The sequence below is a fragment of the Alosa sapidissima genome, chromosome 17, assembly GCF_018492685.1.
Source record: "Alosa sapidissima isolate fAloSap1 chromosome 17, fAloSap1.pri, whole genome shotgun sequence".
Classification (NCBI taxonomy): Eukaryota; Metazoa; Chordata; class Actinopteri; order Clupeiformes; family Clupeidae; genus Alosa; species Alosa sapidissima.
Window position 1 is genome coordinate 1177702 of NC_055973.1, and position 12690 is coordinate 1190391.

General features: G+C 40.5%; 1 protein-coding gene across 3 annotated transcripts in view; it reads left to right on the plus strand.

Annotated features, from left to right (window-relative positions):
* The first annotated feature begins 1708 nt into the window (after positions 1–1708).
* sugct (succinyl-CoA:glutarate-CoA transferase) overlaps positions 1709–12690 on the plus strand; it is a 171224-nt gene continuing 160242 nt past the window's right edge. For 2 of the 3 annotated variants that reach the window (XM_042068058.1, XM_042068059.1), the window contains exon 1: positions 1709–1841. In XM_042068058.1, coding sequence (XP_041923992.1) covers positions 1736–1841 — 106 coding nt within the window. In that variant the 5' untranslated portion in view covers positions 1709–1735. The remainder of the gene's footprint in view (positions 1842–12690) is intronic. The other variant, XM_042068060.1, reaches the window with a different exon arrangement.

Sequence of the window (12690 nt, forward strand, 5' to 3'; positions counted from 1 at the left end):
TAAATTATACGCTATAAAAAATGTGTGTGTGTGTGTGTGGGGGGGGGGGGGGGGGTTTGTTGTGCGGCCCGCCGGACAATTTTAAAAACCCAATGTGGCCCTTGAGCCAAAAAGTTTGCCCACCCCTGATCTAGGTCTATGGTTTGATAAGATGCTTACATGGGCAATTCATGTCCAAAAGGAAGTGGATAAGTGTAAGAGGGTCTTAAATGTTATGCGATGTTTGAGGGGAGTGGGGGTACAAGTAGACCAGCTGTGAAAACTATTTATATAGGATTAATAAGATCAGTGTTTGATTATGGATGTTTAGTATATGGATCTGCTTCTGCAACTCAGTTAAGTAAACTGGATTTGATACAGTATCACACTTTGAGATTATATAGTGGGCATAGAAGACCACACCTGTGTCTGCAATCCAGATAGAGATGAGAGATGCCTCTTAGGTTAAGAAGAGAACAGTTGGCCCTAGTTTATTGGGCAAGCTTGAAGGGTCATAAAGAGGACCATCCTAGTCAGAACGTTCTAATGCCCTGTCAAGAGAAGAAGAAAAAACAAGAGTGCAGTTTTGGTTGGACAATAGAATATATTGCAAGAGAACTGGAAGTTACTACATTAAGTGTAAGTCTAACATATATTCAAGTGTTCCTCCATGGATGCTGAAGAGGTAGCAATAGATCTAACACTACTGGAAGAAAGAGAGAATGGGGTTACCACTGATAATTGTACATTTGAAATGTATGTGAGAGAATAATATGGAAATAATATGTGGGTACACATTGTGCTGCAGATGCATCAAAAATAAACAAGAAAGTAGGGGTGGAATAATATGCAATCCCTGAATTAAAACTGATAAATGCCAATTAGTGATGATCTTGCTGTGTATACAGCGGAGTTAATTGCTATGGTTGGCTTTATTGTGGGTGGAGGAGAAAGGTGTAGGCTACTACGGTCTGATTCAAGCTCAGCTTTAGTAAGTATAAAGAATTTACACTCTGAATCCAGGCAAATTATTGTATATGGTATATAACAATTAGTGAATTGTTTAATAAAGTCAGGAGTCAACACCGTTTTGGGTTGGGTCCCAGCGCATGTAGGAGTAATGGGGAATGAAGTTGCAGACAAGTATGCTGGCAACAATACTATGTTACAGGCAACAAAACAAGACAGCATTGATATTCATGTACAATATAACAAAGCAGACATTAAAAACATGATTAAAGCTAAGAATAAGGGTATAGCAATATTTATGGGACAACGAAGACACAGGAAGACATATAGGCCTAATTCAAAAGAATGTTGGGTGGAGCAGGAATACCAGCAGAAGCAAGCAGGAGGAGGATATTGTCTCAAGAATGAGGTATGGACATGGTATGGACAGGGTTGAACAGCACACTAGTTCTAAAGAGAAAGCATGCTGATGGTGAGAGTGGCAATCAAGAAACCATAGAACATGTTATAGAATGTTGTCCTAAATACAATCAGGAACGACACACACTAATAGAACAACTAACGGAAGTAAAGATAAATCTGAATGTTACTGATATATTGCAAAGAAATTCTGGGTTACAATGTTTTAGATGTATTTTTTATTACTTGAAAGCAACAGGATTATTCCGTAGAATTTAATGATAGAATCCAGACCCACACTCCTATTCAGAAGGTGGCGGTAATGCACCTAAAACCTGTGTGCCAACAGCCAAAAAAAAAGAAGAAGAAGAAGAAGCAGTTGTAATTAATGTTGGGCACGATGTTGAGTGGTCTACGTCTCAGAGGAACGCAGTTGATCTCCTCTCGCATTCAGATGGGTCGACAGTTCACAACTTTCTTCAATCAGCCACAGGGTAAACCTATTTGTCCTGTGTGATCGTCGCATTATAAGCAACATTCTCCTATCTCCTTTAGTGTCTGTGACAATTAGCCTACATTAACCATCTTCCCTGATGGGTGTGAATTGGTTATTGCTCATGGGGCAAAACCCCAATTTTTGTGGGAATCAGAGATGAGATGTTGTAAAATGTTGTACAAAAAATAAATCTACAGTAGGATGTCCAAAGACGATAACCTGGGTGCATAACCAGGTCAACGAACAGAATATGTTCAGAACATGTATGTCCGTAATACTTTGAACCTCATTACGCATGGCACGATCAAATGCCATCATTCTGACTGCATATAACGCGATAGTTCGTGCTAGAAATTAAATAAATGCATTTACAGACAGAAGAAAACACGTTTTCAAATGATGCCTTGCAAGTAGCCTACTCTGAAACAAATAGTTGTACAAAATAGACCTACTTAAATGTGTTTATAATTTTATGGACCCACAATTTAATGGAGAGTTCCATTATCAGCATCATAGTTGGCCCCACAAGACTTCCTTTTGAACATTCCATATGTTATCTTAATGCAGAGGAAGTAGATTGGGGCCCAAATAGAACGTTCAAGCATTGTTTTTGTTTTGATTGTTGAAAGGGTCTATAGAACGTTCTATCCCGATCAAATGCCATCATTCTAATCTGACTGCGTATCTCCGTGATAGTTCGCTACAAATTAGGCTACACTTACCGCATAGCGGTAGGGCCTACACAATATGAGCGCCGCTTAGTTCTGTACATGCTCTTCGAGAAAATAAATCACCTTGTCAATTTCTCTCCATCTCTTACCATCCCCTACTCTTGCAACTTTTGCGTGTGTGTGTGTGTGTGTTTAATGTGTGTGCGTAAGTGTCATGAAAAGTGGGATTTTCGTCAGTAGACTATGCGGCACTGTAGATTGTCGTGGAAGTTCACTAGTTCAGGTATACGACTGACTACACACCGAAAAGTGTAGCAGGGGGAGTTTTACCCCAGGTGACATTTTTCTAAAAGGTATTAACTTCAAAAGCTCAGGTATCAATAGATAAGGCTCAGTATAGCCTAACTAGACTTGTACATTTGAGCTTGAATTGATTTATTTAATGAAAGTATGCTAGATTCATTACTGTGTCATTAGCAATGGCCAAAGTTATCTAAAAAAGATACACAAAACTATTTATTTCAACAATTAGTTTTAATCAGGCTTTGCCACAAAGGTAGAAGGTGCATTCCATGCAAACATCACAGTCTCCTAGAGCAGTGTTTCTCTCTCAGTGTTTTTCAGACCAAGGACCACTTAATCAATAAAAAAAAACCTCACGGACCACCTAGCTAAAAAAAGAGTAGTACTTCAACAGTTTATTACACAATAGGCTTACTCACTAAACCACCTTGCTTATTGTCTTTGCACCTTGCTTATTGTGTCAGAGGAGTCATATGATTTAAACTGACATAGCTTACATAGGCAGTGTTGCAGAACTGTTTGGATTTACATACAAGTTGGTTCAATATGGCAAACAACTCATCCTTATTATATTTTACCACGTCTGCTCGCGGACCACACTTTGAGAAACACTGTCCTAGATCTCAACCACTGTGCATAGTGGCATGACTGTGACCTTTTCTTTGGTCTTGCTTAAATGCACAGTGGATGTGTTAACCACAACTCCCAGCAATACGCTCAATAGGCAGAAATGATGCTGGGTATGACATCTGTCTGTTCCCTGCAAGCTCCAATAATGTAACCCGACTTAAAACAGTCGATAGACTCAAGTTTAGATTCGGATTTCCCACCAACACAATGAGAATTTCACTCATTTTCCCGGGTAGTAGGCTATTTACACAGTCCAGAACAGTCTCAGTCCATATGCCACAAGTTAAGTCCAACCGTTACGCCCCTACGCCAGCAGGGGAGACAATTCCTCTGGTGAGCAGTGGAAGACCCGCCCGTCACTTCCGCCAGTAATCAGCTTACCAGCTGATAGGGTAAACAGTCAGCGTGCGGCTTGCCGGCAAATTCAAACAGAAAGGCTAGCCTACAGTTTGGTTAGGCTACTTCAATTTACTTGGATGTAAGAATGTGGTTCATAGACAATGCATCCGTGATCGTTGGCGCTCGGTCATTCCTTCTAGAAGAGGGGACCTTGAAACGAGCACTTCCCTTTGCTTGGAGGAATGGTGAGCGTTGGATCATCTAGTGCCAGGCTGTGCCAGGAGAAGTGACATCAGCCGTTGGGAAATCAGAGCCGTGGTATCCTTCAGCCGTAGCCTACCAGGGTTCACTCGGGAGGCAAATTGTAGGCGCTACGAACCGGAGCAAGGGTAAGGTTTAAAGAATATGCTTTCATTCTGCTGTAGGCTATAAGGAAATAGATACAATTTCTAGCTGCCTGTGAGACCTATTACGAGACAGTACGCAGGGGCTTCAGGTAAACAACCAGACCTTGCATCGCAGGCGGAAGCTGTGAAGAGTTGGGAGCTTGGGAGACGATCGAGAAGAAAGAGGGTAAGATCTGTTTTTGGTGACTATTTTTCAGGTGCATTAGATGTGTTGTTTCCATAGCCTACACAGTGCATCGTGCAGTACTGATTGTCTTTATTGATTGTTTTTACAGCTGCTGGAAGCGAGACAGACTCTGAAGTAGCCTACAGGGCTACGCACCACAGACATCTCCAAAACGGACCAAATTCAGACAGTATGCCACCAGTTACCTACTGCTCCGAGGCGGCAAACAGCCACTTTGTGGATTTTGGGCTTCTCATGAGCTTACCATTTGTTGTGAGTGCAGATCTCGCTTTGTAGTTGTGTGTCTGTGCTAATAAAGCTCTTTCTTTGAATAAACATGTTCCTGGCAAATTTTCCTTTCCTCAATAAATTCAATCATGTCCTTGATGGTAATAATGTGTAGTAGCCTAACAATGACATTAATATACAACATAATAGCATATCATAAGTATATGAATATATATATGGGGTTTACATTCATAATGACCCAGGGTGACCAATAGTGACAGATCTGCCAACCAATCACGAGTGATGTTTCTTGTTTAAAGGAGTGGTTTTATCCAATACAGAGTAAGGAAATTCAAGCCAGCCACGATTTTGCTGCTATTCATATGCTAATTAGAGTCATTGGCACTCTGCGAGCTCCCCACATACGTCATAGTTTTCGTTTCCAACAATATGTGGCACAGACAAACGCGACGTTCGCAGGCTGTAAATTGACGTTAATTGTCGAAAATTAGGGAGATTTCCGGGTGTTTACGGGGACGAAAATCCCACTTTTCATGCAGTGTGTATGTGTTTTTTCCCTATTATCCTATTCTTAAATCAGGCCTACCTGCAGGCATGTAATTGGGCTACAGGAATAGCATGTTTGAACGGGCACTACACTAGTGAAAGATTAATGTCTTTATGTAGTTCAGAAGTTATCAGAACATACCGTGAAACAAAGCTTTCACATTACAACTTTGGTGACAACATTTCAAATAAATGCCAGTTAGCGCATTAGCAAGTTTTTGTGGAAACTAGGCTGTTGGTGTTGTTTCATACCTTTTGCTTGTGTGTAGTTATTTGCTAGATTTCAACATATTATTGCTTTAAAGTAGGCTACTCTGATGGGCACAGAAAAATGCTTTGTCATCTCTGGGCCTCTCCCTACCTACAGAAAAGGTGCTGAGAGATGGTCCAGACTGTTCGATCTCCACACCTGGCTCAAACGCTACTGCGCTTCCCTAAGCATCCCCTATGTCAACAACTGGGGCTTGTTCTGGGAGAGGTCCAGTATGCTGAAGCGTGATGGTCTCCACCCAAACCAACATGGAGCCAGGCTACTCTCTGACAACATAGCGTCCACACTGAGACATTGACATTCTGTAGAAAATATTACAGATTCACGCCCCCCAGGTATTGATTCGAATGGCATTATACATGTGGATGAGTCTGAGAATGTTTTCTGCAGGGTAACATACAATACTACTACCATAGATCAAGCTGTGTCATGCAATAGCATGACTTATGCTTATAGTTCTATTCCAACGTTGATTTCTACCCAACGTATAGTAAAAAGAAAAGACAAATTTAAAACTAGAAACCTAACAAATATTCTTTCCATACCTCAGCATATTCCTCAAAAGCCAGAGGCATTTTCAGCTAACATGGGTTTACTAAATATAGGTGCACTTACTACCAAAACCTTTGCAATCAATGATTTTATTAGTGAAAAAAAATTGGATTTTCTGTTTCTTGTTGAAACCTGGCTGACTTCAGACAGCGAAGCTGTTCTTGTTGAGACTTGTCCCCCAAATGATAATTTCTTCCACTCAATTAGACAAGGCAAACGAGGTGGTGGAATTGCCTCCATTTTCTCAAACAAATATAGTTGCACACGAGTCAACTTTGGCGAATTCGCTTCCTTTGAGTATATTGCCCTCACTCTGAAGGCTGACCCAGCTGTACTTCTATTAACCTTATACCGCCCTCCTAAACTATGGACTGGCTTTCTCGACCAGTTTTCTGAACTTATGTCGCTCATCATCACTAGCTATGATCGGATAATTGTAAATGGCGACTTCAATATTCATGTCAATAAGACAACTGATGCTAAAGCCAGTAAGTTCCTTAATGTGTTGGACAGTTTAGAGCTAAAGCAGCATGTTACAGGACCCACCCACAACCTTGGCAACACCCTCGATCTAGTCATTTCCAGAGGGATAGAAGTCACAGACTTATCAGTAAATGATATAAATATGTCTGATCATCATTGTGTATCTTTTAATATTGTACTACATACTCCAAAAATTCATCCCGAAATTGCAATCAAATCGCGACTCTTGGACATTAGAGCAGAACAGCAGTTCATAGCTCTTATAGACTCCATAAATTTAGATATTTTACATCATCCCATTGATCAAATGGTAGAGGCTCTCAATCGTGAATTAGGCGCTCTGCTTGACAGAGTGGCACCCTTAAAGACTAAAAAAAGGCCCTGTAGCAAACTGACACCTTGGATGAACGAAAATATCCATGATCTAAAAAGATCATGTAGGAAAGCTGAGAGAACATGGAGAAAAACTAAGTTACAGGTTCACCGTGCCATTCTAAAAGAAAAAATTGCAAATTATAATAGAGCTATTCGGAATGAGAGGAGGAACCACTTCTCTAAGGTAATTGCTGAAAACAGTGGAAACTCTAGGGTGTTGTTCTCTACCATTGATAGGCTATTGCATCAAACACCTTTTGATACACTCAGTCAGGCATCCTCTCTAAGATGCGAAGAATTTGCAGACTTCTTCAAAAACAAAGTCATTTCTATAAGGGAGGCTATTGGTAACACAAGTAATATGTTTGATAGTACACTCAAAAACAGCCCCCCAAAATTAAGGTCCTTTAGCACTATTACTCAATCTGAGCTTGGTAAAATTATAACTCAAACCGGCTCCTCAACATGTGTTTTAGATCCAATCCCTACTACATTCCTCAAAAAAGTATATGATGGCTTAGCTCCCTTTTTTCTCAAGGTAATAAATACCTCATTAGAAACAGGTATATTTCCAACTGCTTTTAAAACCGCTGTTGTGAAACCTTTACTTAAAAAGTCAAATCTTGACCATACCAATCTGAGCAACTACAGGCCTATATCAAATCTATCGTTTTTGAGCAAAGTACTTGAAAAAGTTGTTTGTAATCAGTTAAATACCTTCCTCAACGAAAACAGTATCCTTGAAAAATTCCAATCAGGTTTTAGATCAAATCACAGCACAGAAACGGCTCTAGTAAAAATAGTCAATGATCTCAGACTAGCTACCGACTCAAACAAAGTCTCAATCCTTATTCTTCTGGATTTGAGTGCGGCATTTGACACCATTGATCATAGCATCCTAATTCACCGCCTTGCGAAGTGGGTGGGTCTCTCTGATAATGCTCTAAACTGGTTTCAAACCTACATTACTGGCAGAGATTTTTATATCAGTCTAGGAGATCATGTATCTGAAAAACATGACTTGCCTTTTGGTGTGGCCCAGGGGAGCTGCCTTGGTCCCCTGCTATTTTCTCTATATATGCTTCCATTGGGAAACGTCATAAGTCAACATAATGTAAACTTCCACAGCTACGCAGATGATACCCAATTGTATCTTTCTGTTGAGCCAACTAACCCAGATGGCCTTTGCTCCCTCACTGCATGCCTAACCTCCATTAATCAGTGGATGAGCAAAAACTTTTTGAAACTAAATGATGACAAAACAGAGGTACTTCTGGTTGGACCAAAACTAAAGCGAGATATTATTCTTAGTAATCTGGGGAACTTGGCACACCAGGTCAAACCAAAAGTAACAAGCCTCGGTGTCATCTTAGATGCAGAGTTAAGTTTTAAGCCCCATATCAGTAAAGTTACTCAGACAGCCTATTTCCACTTGAGAAACATTGCCAAAGTGCGGCCCTTTTTAACTCAACAAGATGCAGAAAAACTAATTCACGCCTTTATCACTAGCAGGTTAGACTACTGCAATGCACTTTTCACTGGTCTTCCCAAAAAACATCTAAAGAAATTGGCACTCATACAGAACTCTGCGGCTAGACTTTTAACTAAGACTAAGAAGAGAGAACACATCACCCCTGTGTTGGCTGAACTGCACTGGCTCCCTATTTCCTATAGAATTGATTTTAAGGTTATGTTAATTACTTACAAAGCTCTGAATGGCATAGCACCTTCATATATCTCTGAGCTTTTAATATCTTATCAACCACAAAGGAAACTTAGATCATCCAATTCTAATCTTTTAATCGTACCCAAAGTGCTCCACAAACAAAGTGGAGAAGCTGCGTTTATCCATTATGCCCCCAAACTATGGAACACCCTGCCTCTGTACATCAAGCAGGCGAGTTCAGTAAATATTTTTAAAAAAGATCTGAAAACATACCTGTACAGGAAAGCTTTTAGTTAACTCATCTTATCCTGTAGACTACATTTTCAGATTATTCTACATCTGCTACTATTGGAGGGCGCAGCCAGCCAGAAGCAGATGGGCTCCCCCTATTAAGTCAGGTTCTGCTCAAGGTTTCTTCCTGGAATATGGGAGTTTTTCCTTGCCACAGTTGCCATATGGCGTGCTTGTGGGGGGTAAGAGGGTTAAGGCTGCCAGTCTTATGACGTCATTTTCTATATTTTTGATATGTTGCTGAGCATATCATAAACAGCAAAGAAAAGTGATTGATAATGACTGACTGACTATTATTGTGTTACATGCTTCAAATGTAAAGCACTTTGAGCTGCATTCTGTGTATGAAAGGTGCTATACAAATAAAGCTTTATTATTATTTATTATTATTACTTGGCAATGGCGTGGGATCACGCGAGCTGGCAAACACGGTCCACTACAGTATGTGCTGCACCCCTCTGTTACCTTGAAGCTAGGCTAGCGGCGGTCATAATTACTCTCACGTATTTCTTATAGTGACAGGCACTCAATTGCACCTACACACAACCAGTGGGCACTCAATTAGCCCTAGCCTATACACCACATTAAACATAAATATACTGTATATACTGACAGTATGTATCTATGTATATGTATATACTGACAGTATGTACAGTGGGCATTATTTGAAATGGCCACTTCAGTCGCGCATTATGTGACGTGAAGCTGCGTAAAACTTTAGTACCACTTTGAGCCACTGTGCGTCGCTCTACCACTGTACGTCGCTCTGTCAGTAGCCTGCCTGCCGCCCCTTCTGAAAAGGCAGGAGGCTACCTTTAAACATAATTGTTGCCGAGAGGAATCCCTGCCTACGAATTCAATAACAAAATAAATCATGCATAATTAAAAATGACCTCGATTTAGGCTACCACACAGTGGTTAACGAAAATCAAAATCTGCTTTTGATAGCCTACCCCGCTCCACAAAACGAAAAAATATCTTAATTTGCTGTCTACATTATTGTCAGTGTTGGGGGTAACACGTTACAAAGTACAATTCAAATTTCAGTAATTTGTTACAGTTACTGAATAACTGTAACGTCCATTCCTGCGTTACTCTTGATATCTCTAATATATTCACTTATTGTTTCCATAGGCATGCAGTGATTGCTTATTGAAAATATAGATTAGCCTAGACACATTATTTCATTGTAGAGATATGCACAGGATAGAGCATGCATTCTCTCCTTGCACCCCTCTCCCTAAAACAGGTTGGCTTCAGCCCGCACCTCCCCTACGCAAATCAAAACAGCGTCTTCAAGAACTGTTAATGCAGACTACAACTGGCGCGGTGTAGCCTACACAACTTTGTTCAAAATTGATGCATTCAAGTTAACTTTGCAAAGTTAGTGTTATAGCCCACTTATCACAACGTTGTCAATCGCTAATGCTAATTTATTCTAACGTCTCTCTACGGAACTACCTGCTTAATTTGTGGAGAACGAAGAGAAAGCACCTTTTTGATAATTGAGCCAGTAGAGAAATAACTGTTCAGAACTAATCTGTAGCCTAGGCTAGGCTTCTGCAGAAAACAATGTTGTTGGCGATTTAATACTATCTAGCGACGTTTTTAACAGGCTACGCAATAGAGGCTTAGACAACTATGACCCACGTTTTGGTTTCGTAAATGAATTTGCCCTACTTCTTGACTGCAATGTAGTCAATTGACTGCTTGACAGGTTATTTTTATTTTTCTGTACAATAAACAAATACATCTGCTTTATGCCGCAGAATTACACACTTGGCCAGCCTACAGTGGGCATCGCTTTCAAATGGCCACTTCAGTCGCGCATTACGAGGCGTGAAGCTGCGTGAAGCTTTAGTACCACTTTCAGCCACTGTGCGTCGCTCTGCCACTGTACATCGCTCTGTCAGTAGCCTGACTGCCGCCCCTTCTGAAAAAGCAGGAGGCTAGGCTACCTTTAAACGTAATTGTTACTGAGAGGAATCCCAGCCTACGAATTCAATAACAAAATAAATCGTAATTAAACATTACCTCGATTAAGGCTACTTGGGTATGGCTTAAGGCTTGACTACACGGTGGTAGCGAAAATCGAAATCTGCTTTTGATAGCCTACCGGTGCCGCTCCACAAAACAAAAAAATATCTTAATTTGCTGTCTGTTATTGTCAGTGTTGGGGGTAACGCAACTACACAAATCAAAACAGTGTCTTAATTTGCCCTACTTCTTGACTGCAATGTAGTCAATTGACTGCTTGACAGGTTATTTTTATTTTTCTGTACAATAAACAAATACATCTGCTTTATGCCGCAGAATTACATTCATATTTGGCTGACTGCAGACGCGCCACTTCCCTCCCATAAAAAGCACTTCATACTATCATAAAAAAATCGTTAAAACGAATAGCTATTTGCAATTTGACGAAACACTGGTCCTCATTTTGCATTTAGTTAGATGTCCGAGTCACGCATAATGTTTGAAAACCACTGGCTCGTAATCACAATAATTTAACACACGACAGTTGGATAGCCTACTTCATCATGTCCCCATGCCTACATTTTTGTGAGTAGCATAGAGATCGTTAAAAACAATAAAGTATGGCTCTCCGTTTGGGACATTGAAAACTTATATTTTTAATAGACTACCGTCGAAGATGCTGACTTGCAAAAGCCTCGGGATAACACGTTATCTCCACTATCATCAGTCATGCCCCTTGATCAAAGTGGGGAATGAAATAAAAGTTTGAGAACCACTGGCTTAAGTTACCTGCAGTCCAGAATCTGTTGCAATATTCTGATGATCGGCGATGATATCGGCAAATGTTTGTTTTCCAAAGTAAGAATTTCACTTCACCATGCACCTTCGACAATGAATAGCTCATTACACTTCTTAGTGTTAAACTTACATTACATTACATTACATTACATTTAGCAGACACTTTTTGACCAAAGTGACTTACATATGTCAGCTATATTACAAGGGATCACATTGTCCCCAGAGCAACTTGGGGTTAAGTGCCTTGCTCAAGGGCACAACGGTGGAAGCCGGGAATTGAACCGACAACTTTCAGGCTACTGCACGCTAGCCCAGCTCCTTAACCACTACACTACCACCGCCCACCACCAACTTAGGCCTACCTGGTATCATTACAAACATTATTCTGTGTCCTAAAACTGGCATATTTTATGGCATTGTGTCATGTAAGTTCGTTGCAAAATCTAGAGAAATGTGTGAGGTGGTCAGCGGGGGACAATTGAGACACACATTGGATTGTGTTATTACTTGAACATTCCACACTATCCACAGCTGTGGTAGGCCTATCAGGGGCAGGAGGATTAGGTCAAGTCGATTAGGTCAATTAGGTCGATTAGGTCAACGATTACTGTTAGCGCAGGCTTTATATAAAATTCTTCAACAGAAGGCCTCGAATGTTGTCTTGTTTGTGGAGCGCTTTGCTTCGCTTCTGTAATCTTGGCTTCATTGAAAATGAGGGCTTCCCTCAATGACCCTCCGAGAATAAATAAAGGTTGAATGAATGAATGCCCAAAATAGGCTAAAGGCCTGTGGTTTGCGCAGCCTACTACAGTAAGTAGGCTAAATAACAGACCGCCACAATATGCGGTATGATGATTTTTTACGAGCAAGATGTTTTTGGTGCCGTACGCGCACTGCATGTTCTTAAATAACAATGATCATCAGTAATATTTAACCATTATTTTGTGTAAATGGGCTATGCATTGGGTTAGACGCCAGGGGCCATATTCACAAAGCCTTTTATCTTACCACTAGGAGTACTCCTAAATAGCAATAAAAGATTTTAGCTAGAAGTTTCTCCTCACTAAGAGTGAGTCTTCGTTGTTATGGATGACGTCATTACTCATGCACAAGCTTGACTGAA